Raw genomic sequence first — 24,042 nt, 5'->3', positions numbered from 1 at the left:
TGGCTTAGTTTATTTGGCTTTACTTAAGAGATCTATTTTAATTTCACTATCTTGGCTTCATTTCTCTGATACTCAAAAATGTGGTTTAATTTCCTTTTACATATTCATATTTTAAATATATAAGCAATGATCATTTTTAAAAACAATGTTAATGAGGTAAGTAAAAGGGAGAAATTAAACCTCAATAATTCTTGAACTCCTATCCAGGGACATCATTTTGGTATATATTCCTCTGGACTTTTTCTCATCTAAACATATACATGTGTATTTAATTTTTAAAAATATATTGTCTATATCGCAGTTGCCTGCTTTTTTCCACATAACAATACCTAATAAATATCCTTTGTTAGAGTAGGTAGTTGTTATAGTAATCCATTATAGGACTGTACCATATTTATTTAATAATCTTATTATTAGACTTTTGAATACTATCCAATTTTTTATTATAAATAAGGCTAGAAAGAAAAACCTTGTGTAGACAACTTGGCATATTTATGTGAGTCTTTCTTTGGGTACAGTTCTAGGAGTTTTCAAGGTCAACAGTGTAATTTTTGATTTAATTTTTTTCTGTCTCTTTCATAATTTAGTATTTGACTAAGACATCCTCTTTGTATTGTTAATCTGGGGACATATTTAGATATATTTGGCGAGCAGTATAAAAAATCAATGTATTAGGCATATTATTGTTTTTAAGTAAACAATTTACCATTTTTGGTAGATATTTAATAAAATTTTTTCCCCAGGTAGGGAAGCCAAAAAACATTAGCCTGCAAATCTTTAGGTTATCTTTTCCCAAAGGGCTTGTACATTTAGGACTTAGACAGTGGAATTGAGATAATTATAAAAAATTGTTTAAGCTCTAAGTTAATAATGTCTTCAGAATGCATGGAAATGATTAACACAGTTTTCTTTGATTACTTTTTTTCCAGGTGATTCATGGCAGGGGAGATGGAAGGATTCTGTTCCTCCCTCCATGACACCAGTGTCTCTGCTGGGTTCAGAACACTGTATGAGGAGCGACTGCTGCTTGATGTCACTCTGGTTATTGACGATCATCAGTTCCATGCCCATAAAGCACTTTTGGCCACCCAGAGTGATTACTTCAGAATTATGTTTACTGCAGACATGAGGGAGCGTGATCAGGACAAAATTCACTTAAAAGGTCTAACTGCTACTGGCTTCAGCCACGTACTTCAGTTTATGTACTATGGAACTATAGAACTGAGTATGAATACTGTTCATGAGATTCTTCAGGCTGCCATGTATGTTCAACTTATAGAAGTGGTGAAGTTCTGCTGCTCTTTCCTGTTAGCGAAAATCTGCTTAGAAAACTGTGCAGAAATCATGAGACTCTTAGATGATTTCGGTGTGAACATCGAGGGAGTTAGGGAGAAGCTGGAATCCTTTCTGCTAGACAACTTTGTGCCACTCATGTCCAGGCCTGACTTCCTGTCTTATCTGAGTTTTGAGAAGCTCATGTCTTATTTGGATAATGATCATCTGAGCAGGTTCCCAGAGATAGAGCTGTACGAGGCTGTGCAGTCTTGGCTGCGGCATGATAGAAGACGCTGGAGACATACCGATACCATTATTCAGAACATCAGGTTTTGCTTGATGACCCCATCCAGTGTTTTTGAGAAGGTTAGTGCATTTGAAAGCAATAGATGGTACTAATTTAGTTAAGGCAGGATATCTTTATAGATAAGATTCCCAGGCTTGGTCAGGAGCCAAAAAGAGAATGAATAGTTGATAAGAATAGTTTTATGTCTAAGAGGTCTAATTTGTTTTAGCTTGTGCATTTAGGTTTTTAAAAACATTTTGTGGGTGAAAGAAGAATTAGGTAAGTAGTGGAGTGGTTTCATTTTAAAAGTTCTTTTAAAGTTGAAACACAATTATTTAGCCCCAAATATTACAAGTTTGCTTTGGCTTTTCTTTCTTCACTAAGTAATGAACTCTGAATCGTGTGAGGCTAGTTCTCAATAAATTCATCTCTTTACTGCATATTGCTATTTAAAAAACGTATGATTTCATAACACATACATTTTTTTCTTTAGTTCTCTTTAAAAAAATTAAATATAGAGTTGAGGAGTTTTTTTAGTTCTGAATGATGCATTAATACAGTTTCATATTCCTCTAAAATGTAAGAAAACATAAAATAGCTCTAGAAAACCAATAGGTCCTAGTGGCAATTTCTGTCCCCTGCTCTTAGTTCTGTTTTCCCCCGTTTCACTGTGCATGCTAACTACATTTAACCATGAAAATTATATTTACATCTAAAACCATTGTTTCTACATTTCTAAACAAATAGATTATAAATCTTTCATCTACATTGATCAAACTGTGTACTTTTTACCATGTAATAGTTTTACTATCGTAAAAATAGTTTTTCTCCAAAGCAGCCTTGGCCTTTTTGCATGTAAGCATTTTTCATTTTTATATCAGAGTCTCACTTGTGATCTTTTCTTGCCCAAAGGAGAGAAAGCAGTTTCAGTAATTGCTTAACTTAATTGGTTTCTAATCACATGGTTTACCTCTGGGGCTCTGTTTATCTTGCATCTTCTTTCTAGAAAGCACTTAAGCTTTGGTCGACACCCTTCATGTTAAATAGTTATTAAGCTTTAGTTAACCAAACCTGGTGATAAAAATACAATATTTGCAAAAGAAGGCCATATACACCATTTGAAAAATAAAACAGATTTGCGCCTTCCAATAACAGCAGCCTGGCATATTCTTTTCCCTGTGAAATATCATTAACATACTTTTATTTTATCTACATGAAAGAAGGGAGGGAGGGTAAATGAATATTTATACTTTAATACAGAACTCAGTTTTCTGGATTTTATTATCTTTATTCTCAGAATGTACTGATAAGGCAGAAATAATTGAAACTAAAGAATACATTTCTTAATTATTTTTGTTCAGTGATAATCATAGTACACCAACTATGTAAATCTTTTGTCTCTGTTTGATTTTTTTTCCTTCTGTTTTTATCCCTCTCTTTCTCTGGGAGAATCCTGTTTTGTCTTTATATATTAAACTAGAGGCCTGGTGCACAAAATTCGTGCACGGGGGTGGGGGTCCCCTCAGCCCAGCCTGCACTCTCTCCAATCCGGAACCCCTCGGGGGATGTCCAACTGCCGGCAATCGGACATCCCTCTCACAATCCTGGACTGCTGGCTCCTAATTGCTTGCCTGCCTGCCTGGTCACCCCTAACTGCCTCTGCGTGCCAGCCTGATTGCCCCTAACTGCCCCCCCCTGCCAGCCTGGTTGCCCCTAACTGCCTCCTGGGCCTGGTCGCCTCTTACTGCCCCCTCCCGCCAGCCTGGTCACCCCCAGCTGACCCCCCTGCTGGCCTGGTCGCCCCTAACTGCCCCCCCCCCCCCCGCCAGCCTGGTCGCCTCTCACAGCTCCCCCCTGGCTGGCCTGGTCGCCCCACGCAGCCTGCTGTTCAATTGTTTGGTTGTCCCTCACCCCCCTGCCGGCCTGGTCGTCCCACACAGCCTGCTGTTCAGTCATTTGGTCATCCCTCACTAACCCCTCCACTGGCCTGGTCATCCCACACAGCCTGCTTGTTCAGTTGTTTGGTCGTCCCTTACTAAGACCCCTGCCGGCCTGGTTGCCCCATGCAGCCTGCTGTTCAGTCATTTGGTTGTCCCTCACTAACACCCCTGCCAGCCTGGTTGCCCCACGCAGCCTGCTTGTTCATTCGTTTGGTCGTCCCTCACTAACACCCCTGCCAGCCTGGTCGTAGGCAACCATCTTGTAAGGGTGTGACGGGCAATTGCATATTACCTCTTTATTATATAGGATACAAATGCTTTTCCACTACTACAACAAACAAAAACCCTCCAACTAGATGAAAGTACTTGTGAAATAGAAAATAAAATTTCCCCTCTTGTGAGACAATATGATGGATAATTGATAGTAAGTGATTTTTAAGTGCTGAGCTACAAAACCTTTTTATATTCCAATTATCAGTTCAAGCTGGTCAATAGTGACAGTGGCTGCAAGTTATTACCATCGGATAATTTTGAAAATCATATAAAATACCAGTTGTACCTTTTGATGGATTGTTTGCATAGGAGGTGGTTATTACCCATTGGCCAGGTATTGGGAATCTCATCAGAATGAAAATGTTGTAAGGCTTCCTTCTTGAGTTGATTTCTTAGGAAAACTTAATAAGGCCCCGGCCACTGAGAAATCTTTGTTTTATTTTAATAATACTGGTAAGATAAATGGAAGGTAGTCAGTTATTCTTGTCTTAGTGTTTGAGTTAATGTTTATCAAAAGAATCTGTGGCTTTCAAAATGTTGTAAAACACTAAGTTAGCTAGATTTGAGACTTTATCTCTAGTAATAAAACTTCAGAAACCAAACTAAACTGGAAAATTTGGTTAGGAAGTAAGAATTGGGACTATTTCACACCATTATACAGGGTGGGGCAAAAGTAGGTTTACAGTTGAGTTTATTCTTGTATTATTTATTATTTTATTGTTTTCCTTATGAACAACTGTAAGCCTACTTTTGCCCAACCCTGTATTTTGAGCTTGAAAATTGGGTCCATCTATTTTCCCTGTGCTTAGCAACTGCAGGTCTCAAACAAGGCGGTTTTAATATCCATTATATATGCTCAATGCCAGAAAGGGCACAGAAATAAAGACATGTTACATCTGTGCTGGTTCTTTTTTACTATGAGAATCTATGTGAGGCCGAAACCGGTTTGGCTCAGTGGATAGAGCATCGGCCTTCGGACTCAAGGGTCCCAGGTTCGATTCTGGTCAAGGGCATGTACCTGGGTTGCGGCACATCCCCAGTAGGGGGTGTGCAAGAGGCAGCTGATCGATGTTTCTCTCTCATCGATGTTTCTAACTCTCTATCCCTCTCTTTTCCTCTCTGTAAAAAAATCAATAAAATATATTAAAAAAAAAGAATCTATGTGAGGAAATGTATAGGCAGTTTTTTAAAAAATATATTTATTGATTTCAGAGAGGAAGGGAGAAGGAGAGAGAGATAGAGACATCAATGATGAGAGAGAATCATTGATTGGCTGCCTCCTGCATGCCCCCTACTGGGGATCCAGCCTGCAACCCAGGCATGTGCCCTTGGCTGGAATCGAACCTGGGACCCTTCAGTCCGCAGGCTGACGCTCTATCCACTGAGCCAAGCCAGCTAGGGCTAAAGGCAGTTTTGATTTGTAGTTTTATCCTATCTGCTGAAATTTAGAAAAATGGAATATTGATATGCACTTTTTACTTTTAGGTTTAAATTTTTTAAATCTTTGTATTAGACTTTCTAAGCATGTAAAAAAGCTGGAAGAATAGTAAAATGATCACTCGTAAATATATCTTGTAGGTTAATAGTTGTTATTGTTCTACCACATTGGCTTTAGCTACCTAGATAGGCTTATCATATTTGCCTTATATAGATTTGTTTTGCTGAATCTCTGAAAATAAGTTACAAACATCATGACATCTTACTCCTAAATACTTAATGTGCTGCTCCTCTTAATAAGGACTTTTTTCTACCCAAGTTCAATACCATTCCACTAGGAAAATTCACAGTAAGACCCTAATATCATCTAATAGCTAGTCCATAATAAAATTTTCTCAGTTGTACCCAAATTGCCCTAGAATCTAGTCATGGTTTTTGCATTGTTTTTTGTTATGTCTGTCTAATATTTCTTAATCTAAAAGAGTCCCCCACTTTTATTGTTGTTAATCCTCACCTGAGGATATTTTTCCATTGATTTTTTAGAGAGAGTGGAAGGGAGAGACACAGAGAGGGAAAGAGAGAAACATGGATGCGAGTGAGATACACATTGATTGGTTGCCTCCCACATGCACCCCGACCAGGGCCAGGGATTGAGCCTGCAACTGAGGTACATGCCCTTGACCGGAATCAAACCTGGGACCCTTCAGTCCCAGGCCAATGCTCTATCCGCTGAGTCAAACCAGGGCACTTTTTTTTTTTTTAAAGATAAATTACTGATTGTCTTAGTGTGTTCCAAATTCTGGATTTATCAGATTATTTCCTTGTGTAGGTGTTAATTTAGTTCTTCTATTCCTTATATTTCTTGTTAACACATCTCCTTATTAGCACCATTTTTTTTCCAGGAACAATTACAGGAAAATATTGCAATGCCAGAGTTAGTCTTGGAAAACAATTTAACAACTCTGACCAAACTTGGAATATATCCTTTTTTTATATTAGGAAGCTAACTAGTCCAATCCTATGACTAAAATCATCAAAATTTTATTTACACTATTCTGTGTTTCGTTTAGATTCATAAAATTTCCCTCCCCTTTTAAAAAATGTAGAGCTGTTCCATTTAATTTATTGGGGTTAAAGCTAACTAAAGAGTTAAAATTAAGATTATTTATTCTTATATAAAAATTAGTGTATATCAATGACTCTAGAACTGTGCTGTTCAATATGGTTGCTGCTTGTGGCTATTGAATAGTTGAAATTTGACAAGTCTGAATTGAGATTTCAAAGACTACAGTGACAAAACAGATGTATATTACCTTATTAGTAATTTTTATATTGTTTACATGTCCAAATGATATTTTGGATATATTGGGTCAAATAAAATATATTAAAATCAATTTCATCTTTTTTTGTTGTTGTTGTTAATCCTCACCCAAGGATATTTTTTCCATTGATTTTTTTTAAAGGAATCTGAAATTTATTTTTTATTTTTTAGTTAATTCTCACTTGAGGATATTTTTCCATTGATTTTTAGGGAGAGTGGAAGAGAGAGGGAAAGAGAGAGAAACATCAGTGTGAGAGAAACACATTGATTGGTTGCCTCCTGCAGGAGCCCTGACCAGGGAGGGGGTCAGGGCCAGGGAAGAGCCTGCAACCAAGACACATGTCTTGACTGGAATCAAACCAGGGACCCTTTAGTCCACAGGCCGACACACTATCCACTGAACCAAACTGGCTAGGGCTTTTTCCATTGATTTTTTTTTTTAGGAGAGTGAAAGGGAGGGAGGGTGGGAGAAGGAGAGAGAGAAACACCAATGTGAGAGACACATTAATTGGTTGCATCCGGCACATGCCCCAACCTTTCAGTGTGAGGGCTGACATTAACCATTGAGTCATGCCGGCCAGGGCCAGGCTATCTCCATTTTATAAATAAGAAAACAAGCTCCAAAAGGATAGGAATCTTATCCCAGAACAAGTGGCACTGCCCAGACTGAAACCCAGGTCTGTTTCTCTCAGCCCAAGGATTTCCGATTATAGCTGCCAGAGGTGCTAGAAGCACACAGTTAATTAACCCTGTGGCCCAGCTTGGGTTGTTTTAGAAGTTGTTATGGAGTTGTGAAAATTCTAAGGTATTTGCATGATCAAAACATAGCCTAAGAAATTTAATTGTACTGAAAAAAGTAAAAGACAGGAAAAGATCTGAAAGCACAATCCTGTGGTTTTCACTGTATAATCAAAGAAAGCTCTAAGTAAATGTAAGGATCATGTCCTTTTGACATAGTTGTTTAAGAGTTCTTATGATTACTTTTATCAGTAGTGGATTCCCAGTTTTAAAACTAGACTTCAGTGCCAGTTTTTACATATGTAAATGTCTGTGGCATGTATTTTTGCTAGTTCCAACAGAGGTCTTTGCCTCTGTTAACACAGACAATTCTAGATTAAGAGAGATATCATAACCAAATGTGCTTTATGAACCTTGATTAAATCCTAAAAAATGGCTAAAAAAGACATTTTGGGACAACTGAGAAAATCAGAAAATGGGGTGGCTATTACATGATATTAAGGAATGACTTAATTTTTTAAAAAGATCTTTTTATTTATTTCAGAGAGGAAGGGATAGGGAGAGAGAGAGATAGAAACACCAATGATGTGAGAGAATCATTGATCGGCTGCCTCCTGCACGTCCCCCACTGGGGATCAAGCCCACAACCTGGGCGTATGTACCCTGACTGGGAATCGAACCGTGACCTCCTGGTTCATAGGTCGACGCTCAACTGCAGAGCCACACTGGCTGGGTGGAATGACTGTTAATTTTAACAATGATATTATGGTTAAGCAGAGACTACCCCTCACTCCTGGGAGATGAGATGCTTGCTGAAGTAGTTAGGAATGAAGCATTATAATGTCTACAACTTTCTTTGAAATGGGTTATGCACCCTCAACCTATCTAGCTAGCTAAAGCCAATATGGCAGAACAATGACAACTATTAATCTGTTTACGAGTGATCATCGTATTATTCTTTGTTTAGAAAATTCATAATAAAGTTCTAAAAAATTTAAAGCTAAAAGTAAAAAATGTATATTAATATTCTGCCTTTCATGTATAAATGTAGAGTGCTCTTATTTTTCTACCTTTGACTTGTATTGCTCCAGGTTCACAGGTTCCTGAAGAGTGCTGGTAATCTAGGGTGTTGACTGCTGTTAGATCCCCTGGGAAAGAGATTACCTCATAGTGTATTTGCTTATTTTCCTTTTAAATAAAAAGGAGATGAAAACAAAAGCATAGAATTGGAAATTAACTATGAAGTTAAAGGAAAAGAAGATATGGAATGGGAATAGCTAAATTGATTTGTAAAAAAAGAAAACCTTTTTTATAAATTGGATAAAAAAGAGAAAAGAAATGATAACCAGAAATAAAAAAGGAAGGATCAGAGAAGTCAGAAAAATGGAGAAAAGTTTAGGAGCAGGAAAGAAGCCAGGAAAAATACTAAGATTTTAGGCTTTAAAGTTTTAATTCTCATGTTAAAAATTTACTCAGGAAATTTTACAAATGTCATAAGTAAGCCTCATCATTCAGAAGCTTTATTTTTTATTTTTAAGATTTTCTTAATACCATCTACCTTTTATTTATTTACCTATCTATTTATTTTTTGTTAATCCTCACTCGAGGATATTGTTCTATTGATTTTTAGAGAGAGTGGAAGAGAGAGGGAAAGACAGGGCCTGACCAGGGCCCGCCTGCAATCAAGGTACGTGAATCGAACCCAGAACCCTTTGGTCCACAGGCCGGCACTCGATCCACTGAGCCAAATTGGCTAGGGCCACAAATTAGTTTCAGATTAAACCTTTGATTTGGCTATCTTTCTACCCTATCATATTTATAGATAAAATATTTACATGATTGAGAATACTTCCATAAATAGAAAAATTCCTCCTTAGGTATAAATTCTAAAACTTCGGTGTATTACCTAAATATTAGTATAATCAGATAATAAGGTAGTCTTAAGTTTTTTTTTCTACCTTTTAGGGTTGTGCACTTATTTAATTTCCAGTGATGCTCTATTACCATTGCACCAAAATTGGAAGGAACTTAGACTTTTTAAGCACATTTTAGAAATGTATTTACTTTTAAGATATATTTTTATTGATTTCAGAGAGGGAGAGAAAGATAGAAACATCAATGATGAGAGAGAAGCATCGATCAGCTGCCTCCTGCAGGCTCCACACTGGGGATTGAGCCCGGAACCTGGGCATGTGCCCTGACCAGGAATTGAACCGTGACCTTGGGGTTCTTAGGTCGATGCTCAACCATTGAGCCACACTGGCCAGGCTAAACACATTTTATTTATTTTTTTAAATGTTTTTTATTGATTTTTTACAGAGAGGAAGGGAGAGAGGTAGATAGCTAGAAACATCAATGAGAGAGAAACATTGCTCAGCTGCCTCCTGCACACCCCCAACTGGGGATGTGCCCGCAACCAAGGTATATGCCCTTGACTGGGATCGAACCTGGGACCCTTCAGTGTGCAGGCCGACGCTCTATCCACGAAGCCAAACCGGTCAGGGCAGCACATTTATTTTTGAATTAAATGGTTTTCACTTTATAGAAAAGTTGAAAGGCTAGAGAACTAACCAGATTGTGCTGAAACTTATTAGAACACTAGAGGCCCAGTGCACAGATTTGTGCACCAATGCGGTCCCTCAGCCTGGTCTGCAGGCATTGGGCTGAAACTGGCTCTCCTGAGGAGGTCCTGGATTGCGAGAGGGTGGTTCTTGGGTGACACACCCCAGAATCAGGCTCCCTCCCTCTGGTTCCAGGTGCGTCATCCGAGAACTGCAGTTGCCAAGTCACCGCAGCTTGGCAGCTCCTGTGTTGAGCATCTGCCCCCTGGTGGTCAATGCATGTCATAACTACTGGTCGAATGGTTGGATGGTCGCTTAGGCTTTTATAAATATACTAGTAGCCCTGCGCATGAATCCGTGCGCCAGTAGGTTGCTGCCACCCTCCTGTAGCTCCCCCCGGCTCCCCTATAGCTTGCTGCCCTGCCCTGTCCTGTAGCTCTCCGCCGCCCGCTTGTAGTTCGCTGCCCCACCCTCCTGCAGATCCATGATCCGGTCGTTATGAGGTGATCGGGTCATTACGCGGTCCATTGTTATGCCACAGGGCATAATGGATAATTAGCATATCCCTCTCTTATTATATAGGATAGATCAGTGGTGGGCAAACTCATTAGTCAACAGAGCCAAATATCAACAGTACAACGATTGAAATTTCTTTTGAGAGCCAATTTTTTTAAATTTAAACTTCTTCTAACGCCACTTCTTCAAAATAGACTCGCCCAGGCCATAGTATGTTGTGGAAGAGCCACACTCAAGGGGCCAAAGAGCCGCATGTGGCTTGCGAGCCGCGGTTTGCTGACCACAGGATAGATTATCCTGAGGGGTCTTCTCCCTTGCCCCCATTTACTATGGCCACTTGACTTCAAGTTTTTAGACTCTGGCCTGCTAGGAGAAGAGAGGATGTGTAAGCCCTTGTTAAAATTTGATTCTACCATTTGGTATTTGACTACAATTAGAGTACTACTGAGAGAATTTGTACTTAGCAGGTATAAATTCTAAAACTTGGGTGTATTACCTAAATATTAGTATAATCAGATAATACTTAGCAGTTAATATCCCTGGTCATTAACTCTGTTTTTCAGAACAAACATTAATTTAAAGCAATTTAAACCAAACTTTTTTGTGTTTCAGTTCTGAACATGGTTTTATAAATAAGCTTCTAATACAGGGAGATGCTTTCACAATACAACATATAAAGACTGCTCCACATTTTACTAAGCATATAAAGACTGCTCCACATTTTACTAAGCAATTATATCAAATGTAGCCATAGTTCCCAAAGATCTCATTTGCTTTACCACTAAAGCCCCATGATAGTAACTTCGTTGTTTCTGGATATTTCTTTTCAGAAGATTGGATTATGGAGAAGGGGTGATAAAACCCAGTCTTCCATATGACACCTTATACATTTCAAAAATTAGCATTTTTGGAGTAGGAAGGGCCAAAGAGGTATCTGTTCATGCAACTGATTCCTTTCATAAAGGGAAATATCTAAACTGGATATTTGTTCACAGCATAAGACCTGGGATCTTTTTTTAATGTTTTTTTAAATATGTTTTTTATTGATTTTTAGAGAGAGAGGAAGGGAAAGGGATAGAGAAATAGAAACATTGATTAGAAACATCATCGCTTGGCTGCTCCTGCACAGATGGCCCCTTCTGGGGATGGAGCCTGCAACCCAGGCATGTGCCCTGACCAGGAATCCTGTTTCCGGGGTGATGCCCAACCACTGAGCACACCGTCCCGGCGGATTATGTAACATTTTGACAGTGAAGGTAGAGACATGGAATTTTTGCTCAGTGGTAATGGCTAGTTATTATTTTTTTGACTTAATATATATTTACAAGAACCACATTTAAAATTAATATCTCAAATTTTCTCTAACTACATGCATATGTGCATACGCAGAATTACATTAAACTAAAAGGAGATTAAAGGAGGAAATGACCAATTTAAAATTATCAGATCCGTTTTTAAGACATGATTTTATTTTGTATTCAGAATAAGACAAAATGCTTTTTGTAATAGTTTTAAGGTATCAAAGCAAGAAAAGTGATAAATAATGAATATATTCTTTTCAAGTTTCTAAATAAGACAACTTTTTTAATCCTATGAAAGGATAAGAAAAGTAGTTCAGAACATGAAAGAAATGTCATTCTTTCCATATCTTTCTTTTTGAGAGCACCTGATATACAGATAGTTTAACTGTTATATGAGGAGTGAAAGATGGCAGAAATGCTTTTTCTATGAAAAAATGAGCCACATGTTCCTTTTAGGATAACTCCTTTTATTAATGCATTTTGAACGATTCCGTTCACCTAGAAGGTTTTTAGCCCTCCCATCTTTTGTTTTGAAGCAGAGAATATCTGTAATTACTTTGTGCAGAATTATCAGAGAGGCATTAATTCTATGTTTCTATAATGAAAGAAGAAACTAATTATGCTTATTGACATTGTGTGGTTTTAGAGGAAAGTTGCAGCAATACATAGCTCTGGGAAAAGGACCAGATAGATCTAGAACTTCTGACCTTGTTGGTGAGAAGTAGGAGCTAAATTCCTTTGCTTAGATTTTTTTATGGTATAAGCAGCTATCTCAAACGGCACAACTTCCTTTATCAGAGGCTTAACGGTAGGACAGACTGGATACAGATATGTAGCTCTAGTTTGGACTTTAACATAGAGGTGAAGTGAATCTTGGAAACTCTTTGGAATCCAAGTTTCAAAGGAGCACATTGAATGAGTGGATAAGAGGAAAAGGGACCAGAAGATTTGGTATAAAATGAGAGAGGAAACTAACTCTGAGAAGCAGTTAAACTGACCCAGTTTGATGGGATCTGCAAGACCCTGGAGTTGGAAGGTGGAAGGCCATTACAGGCCATTCTCCTAGACCTCGTGTGACACTGGAATCCCTCTTTAGTGCTCCTGATATGTGGTCACACTTGGACTACCTCCAGTGGCAGGATGCTCACTGACTCTGGAGGTAGACAGTCCCTGACTTGAGAAAATGTGTACCCATATTTTTTATTAATGTAGCCCTTGTAGGAAAGCTAAATACAGACCTATATGGAGTCTAAAAAGGGCAAGTCCCCAGCAACTCACCGATGAATGTTATCCACATATACATGTTTTCCCCTGCATGTACTGTGAACTGTGTAAAACAGTTCATTTTTGTTTTTTGAGAATATTCTATATACTTTTCTGCAGTTTTTGTCATTTGACATTTTGAATGTCTGCATTAGTGCACATGGATTAACCTAATTCTTTTTAATGACTACCGCATATGGCGTATACCAGAGTTTATTCAACTGATGTGTTTTTTTTTTTTAATGAATCTTTATTGTTCAGATTACAATTGTTTCTCCTTTTCCCCCACATATCTCCCCACCACCCAGTTCCTACCCCCCCTTCCCTTACCTTCCCCCCCCCGCTGTCCTTATCCATAGGTGTATGATTTTTGTCCAGTCTCTTCCCATACTCCCCACACAGACACCCCTTTCCCCCTGAGAATTATCAATCCACTCCCATTCTATGCCTGATTCTATTAAGTTCACCAGTTTATTCTGTTCCTCAGATTTTTAATTCACTTGACTTTTAGATTCACTTGTTGATAGATATGTATTTGTTGTTCATAATTTTTATCTTTCTTCTTCTTTTTCCTCTTTTTAAAGAATACCTTTCAGCATTTCATATAATGCTGGTTTGGTGGTGATGAACTCCTTTAGCTTTTTCTTATCTGTGAAGCTCTTTATCTGCCCTTCAATTCTGAATGATAACTTTGCTGGGTAGAGTAGTCTTGGTTGTAGGTTCCTGCTATTCATCACTTTGAATATTTCTTGCCACTCCCGTCTGGCCTGCATGGTTTCTGTTGAGAAATTAGCTGATAATCGTATGGGAGCTCCCTTGTAGGTAACTAACTGTTTTTCTCTTGCTGCTTGTAAGATTCTCTCTTTGTCTTTTGCTCTTGGCATTTTAATTATGATGTGTCTTGGTGTGGTCCTCTTTGGATTCCTTTTGTTTGGGGTTCTGTGCGCTTCCTGGACTTGTAAGTCTATTTCTTTCATCAGGTGGGGGAAGTTTTCGTTCATTATTTCTTCAAATAGGTTTTCAGCATCTTGCTCTCTCTCTTCTTCTGGTACCCCCATAATTCTGATGTTGGTACGCTTGAAGTTGTCCCAAAGGCTTCTTACACTATCTTCAACTTTCTGAATTCTCTTCTCTTCATGCTTCTCTGGAGGAGTGTCCTTGGCCTCTTTGTATTCCAAATCTTTGAGTTGATTCTTGCAATCCTCTAGTCTGCTTTTGGGTCTCTGTATAATATTTTTTATCTCAGTCAGTGTATGTTTAATTTCTAGTTGGTCCTCATTGAATTTATCGGCCTTTTCCATGAAATTCTTGAAAAACCTTATAACCGTGGTTTTGAACTCTATGTCCAGTCGCTTGTTCTCCTCCATTTCTTTGGTTTGTGATCTGTTTCCTTGCCTTCTCATATTCTCTGCTTCCCTAAGTTGGTAGGGTAGTTTTGTGTACTAGGTGTCCTATTGGTTCAACGGGTCAGCCTCCCAGTTACTTGAGGTGGACACTCTTGGTGTACCCTTGTGTACTGTGTGTCCCCTAGCAGAAGCTACAGCAAGGGCTAGTTTTCTCCTCCTTTGCTTGGGTGGTTTTGGAGCAGTCTGACTGGAGCTGCAGTTGGTTAAGCTGCTCCAGAACTGGCCATTTATATGCAAAAGCCGCTGTGTGGAGCCGGGGCGGGTTTGTAGAATGTGGGGGGCGGGGCCTCAGGGCGGGGCCTCAGGGCTGGGTGGGGTCTCAGGACGTCACTAGGCTGGGGCATGGCCAACGGCGATGGCTGCCCTCAGCCGTCTCTGCCTTTCCACGTTTCCAAGTCCCTGCGCCCCGCGCTCCAGCGCAGTAAACAATGATTGCTGGGCGCACCACTGCAAAAGTCACTCTCACTTTCCGACCCAATGGCCGAGAGTCCAGCTTCTCCCCGTAGGTGCCTGGGTCCCCCGAGTGTCCCCAGAAACTGGATTTCAGAGTGATCGGGAGCTTGTCTCCCTGCGGGTTGAAGAAAAGCCGCGCACCCAGCCGCCCGCCGCCGGCCCAATTCGCGTGCCTCCGTACCTCAGCTTTTCAGCGATTGTGCTTCTTTCTCTTCTTAGTTGTAAATCTTCCACTCAGCCAGCTTTCCCGTGGTTCTGGGTGGTAGACGTTTTTGTCTTTTAGTTGTATTTTTGAAATTGTTGTGTGAGGCAGCAGATTAGTTGTTTAACTATGCCGCCATCTTGGTTCCTCTCCCAACTGATGTGTTTTTTAAAAATATATATTTTTTTATTGATTTCAGAGAGGAAGGGAGTGGGAAAGAGAGCTAGAAACATCAATGATGAGAGATAATCATTGATCGGCTGCCTCCTGCATGCCCTTTGCTGGGGATCAAGCCCGCAACCCGGGCATGTGCCCTGACCGTGACCTCCTGGCTCATAGGTCAGTGCTCAACCACTGGGCCACACCGGCCTGGTCAACCAATGTCTTACTGATATATATTTGAGTTGTTCCTAGTTTTTGTGCTCTTAGAGATAATAATGCAATGAACATTCATTATGTTGACAGTTTTAAGTACAAAGCTTTTTTTTTTTTGTACTGGCCAAACATCTTCCTCCTAACTTCTACTTATTGGTCGTAAAAACAGTTGCCATCTTCTTCAGACATGGTCTGTTTTGCCGATGTCTAAAGTGTAGTGATGGAACTAAACACTGTTTTAATTGTGGTTTCACCCGAATGCAGAACATGGGATTGTCTTATTATTTTATTAAATTTTTTTTTATTGATTTCAGAGAGAGGAAAGGAGAGGGAAAGAGGGATAGAAGTGTCAATGACGAGAGAGAATCATTGATTGGTTGCCCCCTGCACGTTCCTACTGGGGATCAAGCCGGCAACCCAGGCATGTGCCCTGACTGGTAATTGGACCATGACCTCCTGGTTCATAAGTTGACGCTCAACCACTGAGCTATACCGGCTGGACAGATTATCTCTTTGTGTGTGTGTTTTTTCCATGATTTTATTACCTCTTAAACCTATCATGTCACACATTGTTAGTTCATGTTGAGGATAGAGTCAGGTAAATCTTTACATTTGGAGTTGGTGGATCCCTGGAGTATCTGATAAAAGCTGTGAACTTCTCACCACTTCACCCTACCCCCAAAATGTATTAACACAATTATTGCTGCAGTTTCAGGTGGTTCTTGGGTCTTCAGTGTTTCTAATTTCTTTATGATTACTTTGCTGAAATCATAGATTCTCTCATCCTCTATCAGTGCTGTTACATAGTCAAAAATTAAACCAGAGTGCTCACTTTGGCAGCACATATACTAAAATTGGAATGATACAGAGAAGATTAGCATTGACCCTGTACGAGGATGACATGCAAATTAGTGAAGCATTCCATATTTTTTAAAAAGAAAAAAAATTAAACCAGAAATGGTCAGTTTTGCATTTTTTTAAAATTTAATAAATCTTTATTGTTCAGATTATTACAATTGTTTCTCTTTTTCCCCCCATAGCTCTCCTCCACCCGGTTCCCACCCCACCCTCTACCCTTACCTCCCCCCTACTGTCCTCATCCATAGGTGTACGGTTTTTGTCCAGTCTCTTCCCGCACCCCCCATACACCTTTCCCCCTGAGAATTATCAGTCCACTCCCTTTCTATGCCCCTGATTCTATTATATTCACCAGTTTATTCTGTTCCTCAGATTTTTAATTCACTTGATTTTTAGGTTCACCTGTTGATAGATATGTATTTGTTGTTCATAATTTTTATCTTTACTTTTTTCTTCTTCCTCTTCTTAAAGAATACCTTTCAGCATTTCATATAATACTGGTTTGGTGGTGATGAACTCCTTTAGCTTTTTCTTATCTGTGAAGCTCTTTATCTGACCTTCCATTCTGAATGATAACTTTGCTGGTTAGAGTAATCTTGGTTGCAGGTTCTTGCTATTCATCACTTGAATATTTCTTGCCACTCCTGTCTGGCCTGCATAGTTTCTGTTGAGAAATCAGCTGACAGTCGTATGGGTGCTCCCTTGTAGGTAATTAACTGTTTTTCTCTTGCTGCTTTTAATATTCTCTCTTTGTCTTTTGCTCTTGGCATTTTAATTATGATGTGTCTTGGTGTGGTCCTCTTTGGATTCCTTTTGTTTGGGGTTCTGTGAGCTTCCTGGACTTGTAAGTCTATTTCTTTCACCAGGTGGGTGAAGTTTTCTGTCATTATTTCTTCAAATAGGTTTTCAGTATCTTGCTCTCTCTCTTCTTATGGCACCCCCATAATTCTGATGTTGATACGCTTGAAGTTGTCCCAGAGGCTTCTTACACTATCTTCAACTTTTTGGATTCTTTTTTCTTTTTGCTTTCCCAGTTGAGTGTTTTTTGCTTCCCTGTATTTCAAATCTTTGACTTGATTCTTGCGTTCCTCTAGTCTGCTGTTGGGTCTCTGTATAATATTTTTTATTTCAGTCAGTGTATGTTTAATTTCTAGTTGGTCCTTTTTCATATCCTCGAGGGTCTTGCTAAATTTATCAGCCTTTTCTAGAAAATTCTTGAAAAACCTTATAACCTCCCCAGTTACCTGAGGTGGACACTCTTGGTGCACCCCTTTGTGGACTGTGTGTACAGTTTTGTTGTAGTTAAGTCTTGATTGTTGTTGGTATCACTGTGAGGAATTAACCTCCAGGCCAATTGGCTGTGAGTATCAGCTGTGTCTACCCCGGGAGACCTTCTGTACTGGAGACAGCCTTATAGGACCAGACTTGCAAAACTGCAAAAGCCTCTGTGCTCAGCTTGGATGGGGTGGAGTCTCAGGGCTGAGCAGACAGTCTTGGCTTCCCGTCAGCCCTGCCCTTGCACGCGCGCCTCCAGACCTCTGCCTTCCGCGGCTCCCCTGAGTTTCTGCCTGACAGTCCAGATTCCCCCCGTAAGAGCGTGGGTCCCCAGGGACTCGCCTGGAACTGGGGTTCAGTGCAGTCAGGAGCTTCCGACTCCCTTCCGCTAGGGAAAGCCTGCGGTAATCTCCACAGTCAGTCTTCTCTGCATGCATTCGTGTGTGCACGCCTCCAGACCCCTGCCCACCACGGCTTCCCCGAGTCTCCTTGTCTCTGTGTGCCTTTCTCTCTACCTGACAGTGCAGACTCCCCCCATATGAGCCTGGGTCCACGGGGTTTCACCTGGAACTGGGGTTCAGTGCAGTTGGGGGCTTCTTTCCCCCTCCTGCCAGAGAAAGCCAGCCAGGCACTCAGCCGCCCTTCCTCTCTGCGCGCGTGTCTCCGTACCTCAGCCCTTTGCAGTTCCTCTGATTGTCCATGAGCTTTTCTCTTTCCTTCTAGTTGTAGAATTTCCACTCAGCCAGCTTTCCTATGGTTCTGGATGATGTCTGTTCTGTCTTTTAGTTGTAGTTTTGAAATTGTTGTGCGAGGCAGCAGTTTAGGTGCTTACCTATGCCGCCATCTTGGTTTCTCCCAGTTTTGCATTTTTTAGGGAGGCTTCTAGTGTGTAGTAGTTTCTTATTTGCAAGTGCTGTTTTTTTTTTTTTTTTTTTAAACAATCTAGGATCAGCCTCAAGCTAACCAGTCTGTAGTTGAGAAATCTGTCTGGCTTCTAGTCCTCTCCCATTCTTCACGATTCCACACAGATTACAGAAAGCAATTTAGCAGTCTTATCTGTGAAGCCTCTCAGGATCCCAGGATGTGATTTGTGAGATCAAATGACTTGAACTCAGTGAGGATATCTAGCTGGTTTTTCTTTTTTTCTCAGCCATCTTGGATTTAAGTTTCTTCTTAGTCATTGTATTTGATCTTCAGATTAGAAAGAATAAAACATTCTTAGCTGAGAATGGAAATAAAATAGGAGTAAGGCTGTTTGTCTTTGTTAATATTATATTAACCACCTCATCCAGGGGAGACTTCACTTTTTCCTCTACTTTTTATTTTAACCTCTAAACTACCATTTATCCAATATCTGGCACTTTATACAGTCACAATTCATTCAGAGGCTCTAGCCTTGTTCACAATTTTCTTACAACTCCATTCCACTAATACTTATTTTATGTGCCTGTTTGTGTGTATGTGTGCGTGTGTGCGCGCGCGCGCGCGTGTATTTTTACCATCTGTTGTAAGTAGTTTTTTAACATCTGAATTCTAGAAAGCTCTGTGCAGCACATTAGATTTTTTAGATACTTTACTATTTTCTTCCCCTTATGCAGTCAACATCATGCTTTTGAGAACCTCCAAGCTTTTGAGAGCCTTTACACAGTTTCTGATCTTGGAATTGATCCTAATTTTTCTTTGAAAAACTTGAAATCTGTCTATCCAATATGTGCATCATTCCCCTTCCTTTCTTGTTCTCCAAACAACACGGCTGTTGGCTGCTTTCTCCAAAGCTTCCTTCTACTAGTATGTTACTAATCATGTATTACTGGTGAGGATTAGATCCAAAGTAACAGTTTCTCTCATTTCTCCTCTACTTTCTGAAAGATTGAATTTTTACACAGACGGGAAGCACATCATCAGATGCATTGACTTAAGCTGAGTGACACTTCAACAGATGTACCCTGGTCAGTAAAAAAGCTAGTAACTGCTATTATTTTTTGTACAGTACCCTATGACAGACACCATACTAAGTTCTTTTCACTTATATTATCTTGCTTATCTCCTTTCTTAGGGTTATGAGGTGTGTAGGTACTATTGTTATCCAGTAATTCAGACGAAGAAATGGGCTTAAGGATGTTGAATTGCCCAAGATTGCACAGCCTGTGAGTGCCAAAGTCAGATATTTCCTAAATCAGATTTTTTTTGTTTTGTTAATCCTCACCCGAGGATATGTATTTTTTCCTTTTGATTTTTAGAGGGAATGGAAGGAAGCGGGAGCGATAGAGAGAAACATCTATGTGGGAGAGAGACATCGATTGGTTGCCTCCTGCATGTGCCCTGACGGGGGCCACGGATCAAGCCTGTATCCGAGGTACATGCCCTTGACTGGAATCAAACTCCTGACTCTTCAGTCCCTGGGACAACCGTCTAACCAGTGAGAAAACCGGCTAGGGCCTAAATCAGACTCTTAATCACCATACTGGGCTGTTTGACATGGTGCTTAATTACTATGCTGGACAAGATTCTTATACTTCAAAACCTGTGTAGCTCTCAGACCTCTGGCTGTGCACAGTAGGCTCTTAAATATTTAATTGGAGGTTTGTTTCTTGTTGATTTCCAGGGTATTATTGCCTTTTAGCTCTTATAAATCAATGAGAAAATGAGTGAGGCACACTGTTAGGCAATTCATAGAAGAAATGAATGGAAAATGAAAAAAAATTCATTTTTACTAATCAAATCTTTTGATGATTTTAGGAGATCCATTTTTTAAAAATAATTTATTGATTTTTTTTACAGAGGAAGGGAGAGGGATAGAGAGTTAGAAACATCGATGAGAGAGAAACATTGATCAGCTGCCTCCTGCACACCCCCTACTGGGGATGTGCCCGCAACCAAGGTACATGCCCTTGACTGGAATCGAACCTGGGACCCTTCAGTCCGCAGGCCAATGCTCCATCCACTGAGCCAAACCGGTTAGGGCAGGAGATCCATTTCCATTTTTTTTTAAACAAGTTTAAGGTTGTTGTTTTTTAAAATATATTTTACTGATTTCTTACAGAGAGGAAGGGAGAGGGCTAGAGAGTTAGAAACATCGGTCAGCTGCCTCCTGCACACCCCCTACTGGGGATGTGACCGCAGCCAAGGTACATGCCCTTGATCGGAATCGAACCTGGGACCCTTCAGTCCACAGGCCAATGCTCCATCCACTGAGCCAAACCAGTTAGGACAGGAGATCCCTTGTTAAAATGCAAGACTCTTGGTGCTCTCCCTCTCTGGAACACCCTTGCCTTTCCCTTCCCCCTTTTGATCCCCTAGGTGCATTTCTTTTGCCTTTGTCTTTTCCTCTTTTTCCTTTATAACTTGTTTTCTTAGCCCATTTCTTCTGTGGCTCACTTTTACTACCTCTGTAACTTTCTAAACTTTCTCTTATAATTTGGAAAAAAATGGCAAGACTCATTTTATATAAATATGATACAGGCTTTTTCTGATTGGTTTTCAACTTCTTACCACTTTCATAAAGTACTCCCTTGGGTGTTTAAGGCCAGTTTGATAATCTTTATATCTAAAGTTCTATAGCACTCACAGATGTGCTGTACAGCTTCATACCTGTCAATCGCCTCATTTACTTACTGGTGAATGTGTATGTTTTCATTTCCCCAAATATTTTTCTAAGTTCTCTGTGGAAACAGACCATACCTTATCCTTTAAAAAATTTTTTTCCTTTATTGATTTTTAGAGAGAAAGGGAGAGGGATAGAGAGATAGAAACATCAATGAGAGAGAAACATCATCGATCGGCCGCCTGCTGCACAGCCCCTACTGGGGATCGAGCCCACAACCTGGGTATATGCCCTGAACTGGTGACCTCTTGGTTCATGGGTCAATGCTCAACCATTGAGCCATACCAGCCGGGCTTACTCTTATATTTTTAAATCTACCTGTAGCATTAGCGCAATACTTAAAAAGTGTGCTTTATAAGATCTTAGTAATCATCTTAATTAGGTAGTTTTAACTTCAAAAATAAAATGAAAAAAAAATTGACCTTATCAACTGAATTTTTTAAAAAAACTGAATTCTTATCAATAATAGTTGATGATGCCAAGTCTTTATGTGAAAAACCTACTGAGAATTTTGTGTGTTTTTACTAACTCACTAATTTAATTCCCCAAATTTTTCAGTTATGGTTGTTTTTATATTGTTCCTTGTGGTTAAGAAAACCATGGTCATATTTTTCTCTGCTGTGACACCTCTGTCTGTCCTCGTAGCCACCACTTGTAGCCCAGAGCCTGACATATAATGGTGATTAATACATTTTAGAGGAATTTAGGTTGTGCCTGGAAAGTAACTTGTTTACTTTTAAAAGCTTGGAAATATGCATAGGTTATTACAATTATAGATTGTAAAAAACAAATGTGATAAAAGCTTTAAAAAAAAGTTTGTGATCTTAACAGGAAAAGCAATTTCAGTAAAGTAAGCCTAAAATCATACACTAACCATCTTAGTGGGTTTTGATGTTTTATGTGCCATTGATGTTCTTTCTTTTGGTTAAATTGTATTATTTTTTTCTTAGGTTAAGACATCAGAATTTTACAGATACTCTCGACAGCTGCGCTATGAAGTTGAACAAGCATTGAATTACTTTCAGAACATTCACCATCAGCCTTTGTTGGACATGAAATCAAGCCGCATCCGCTCTGCCAAACCCCAAACTACAGTATTCCGAGGAATGATTGGACATAGCATGGTTAACAGTAAAATACTCCTCTTAAAGAAACCAAGAGTCTGGTGGGAACTAGAGGGCCCCCAAGTACCCCTGCGCCCGGACTGCCTTGCTATTATCAATAACTTTGTGTTCTTATTGGGCGGGGAAGAACTGGGCCCAGATGGTGAATTCCATGCTTCTTCCAAAGTGTTCAGGTATGACCCCAGACACAACTCTTGGCTCCGGATGGCAGATATGTCTGTACCGCGTTCAGAATTTGCAGTTGGTGTTATTGGGAAGTTTATTTACGCTGTAGCAGGCAGAACCAGAGATGAGACTTTCTATTCAACTGAGAGATATGATATCATCAATGATAAATGGGAATTCGTGGATCCTTATCCAGTTAACAAATATGGACATGAAGGGACAGTGCTCAATAACAAGTTGTATATCACTGGTGGAATCACCTCATCGTCCACCTCCAAGCAAGTGTGCGTTTTTGACCCCAGTAAAGAAGGGACCATAGAACAACGGACCAGAAGAACTCAAGTTGTTACCAACTGCTGGGAGAATAAGAGCAAGATGAATTACGCGAGATGCTTTCACAAGATGATCTCTTATAATGGCAAGCTTTATGTCTTCGGTGGTGTCTGTGTGATCTTGAGGGCCTCTTTTGAATCTCAGGGCTGCCCTTCCACAGAAGTGTACAACCCAGAGACTGACCAATGGACCATCTTGGCATCCATGCCAATTGGTAGAAGTGGCCATGGTGTGACTGTGCTGGACAAACAAATAATGGTTCTTGGAGGCCTTTGCTACAACGGTCATTACAGCGATTCCATTCTCACTTTTGATCCAGATGAAAACAAGTGGAAGGAAGATGAGTACCCACGGATGCCCTGCAAGCTGGATGGTTTACAAGTGTGCAACCTGCATTTTCCAGAATATATTCTGGATGAGGTCAGGCGTTGCAACTAATGACATCTTTCTCACTTCAAAGCCAAACAAAAAATTTGTTTGTGACAGAGTAGTTAATTGAAAACATATAAGAAAAACCTCACCAGTTTTACTATCAAAGCCATTGGTCTAATAGCATACAAATTTTTCATTCTGTGCTAGCATCCGTTGTTTTCTTTTTTAGTGGCCTCAAACTCATGCAATAAGTTAGTTCTAAGCACTAGCTCTTGAAACTACTTCCTGAGTCAGTTTAATAGAATGATACACTTATCTGGGAAGCTGATTTTATGCTTTAAACATTTCTCTCAGATGTCACTGTAGGAGTCATGCATCTTCTAAGAGAAGACCTGATAAGTGTCACTTGTAATTTCTGTTCCTATCTTGATCTGAAATCTTTTTGAACATTTATTTCAGTCCGTTAGACCTTTTGGTTTTATTGTTTAAGTTTAAAACTCTTGCCCTTTTTTGCATGGCTTTTTGCTGAAAATGCAAAAATATAAATTTTCTACAAAGTTAACTTTTTATATTCAAAACACTATTTCTAAGCTGCCTTCTCTTATCTGCATTGTGTTAGTGAAAGCGTACCCATACGTGCATACATCTTATGAATATATAAGGCACATCCTCTTTTATGCGTGGTTAGTATTCTATATTTTTAAGCTAGTGCACTTGCACACACACGGTTTGCCATACTTGTTGAATTTTAGATGTAATGTCTTTTCATGTATTAACATTTTTAGAAAGTTAAAATAACTGGAGTCCTCATTTCGTGTCAAAGTAGTCTACAGTCCATACTGATTCAGTAATATTTGAACTCATATTCCTGAAACATGTATGGATTTCTGAAAACTAACATTTTATATTTTCAAAAGTAAACGTTAGTGTTCCTTATCAATGTATGTCTTCTTTTTGAACATGT

At 39.6% G+C, this 24,042-nt stretch overlaps 1 protein-coding gene and 1 non-coding gene across 2 annotated transcripts; both read left to right on the top strand.

The window, feature by feature from the left end:
- The first annotated feature begins 916 nt into the window (after positions 1–916).
- On the top strand, positions 917–24,022 carry KLHL15 (kelch like family member 15). Its single transcript, XM_008148378.3, has 2 exons — positions 917–1,641; positions 22,035–24,022. The coding sequence occupies exons 1-2, from the start codon at positions 937–939 to the stop codon at positions 23,142–23,144; spliced, it is 1,815 nt and encodes a 604-aa protein (XP_008146600.1). The 5' UTR covers positions 917–936; the 3' UTR covers positions 23,145–24,022.
- LOC114234077 (U6 spliceosomal RNA) lies at positions 16,172–16,278 on the top strand. Its single transcript, XR_003620268.2, has one exon. It is a non-coding gene; the product is annotated as a U6 spliceosomal RNA (small nuclear RNA).
- Positions 24,023–24,042: the final 20 nt, after the last annotated feature.

Source organism: Eptesicus fuscus, chromosome 1 (genome assembly GCF_027574615.1).
Source record: "Eptesicus fuscus isolate TK198812 chromosome 1, DD_ASM_mEF_20220401, whole genome shotgun sequence".
Classification (NCBI taxonomy): domain Eukaryota; kingdom Metazoa; phylum Chordata; class Mammalia; order Chiroptera; family Vespertilionidae; genus Eptesicus; species Eptesicus fuscus.
This window is presented reverse-complemented; position numbering and strand designations above follow the sequence as displayed.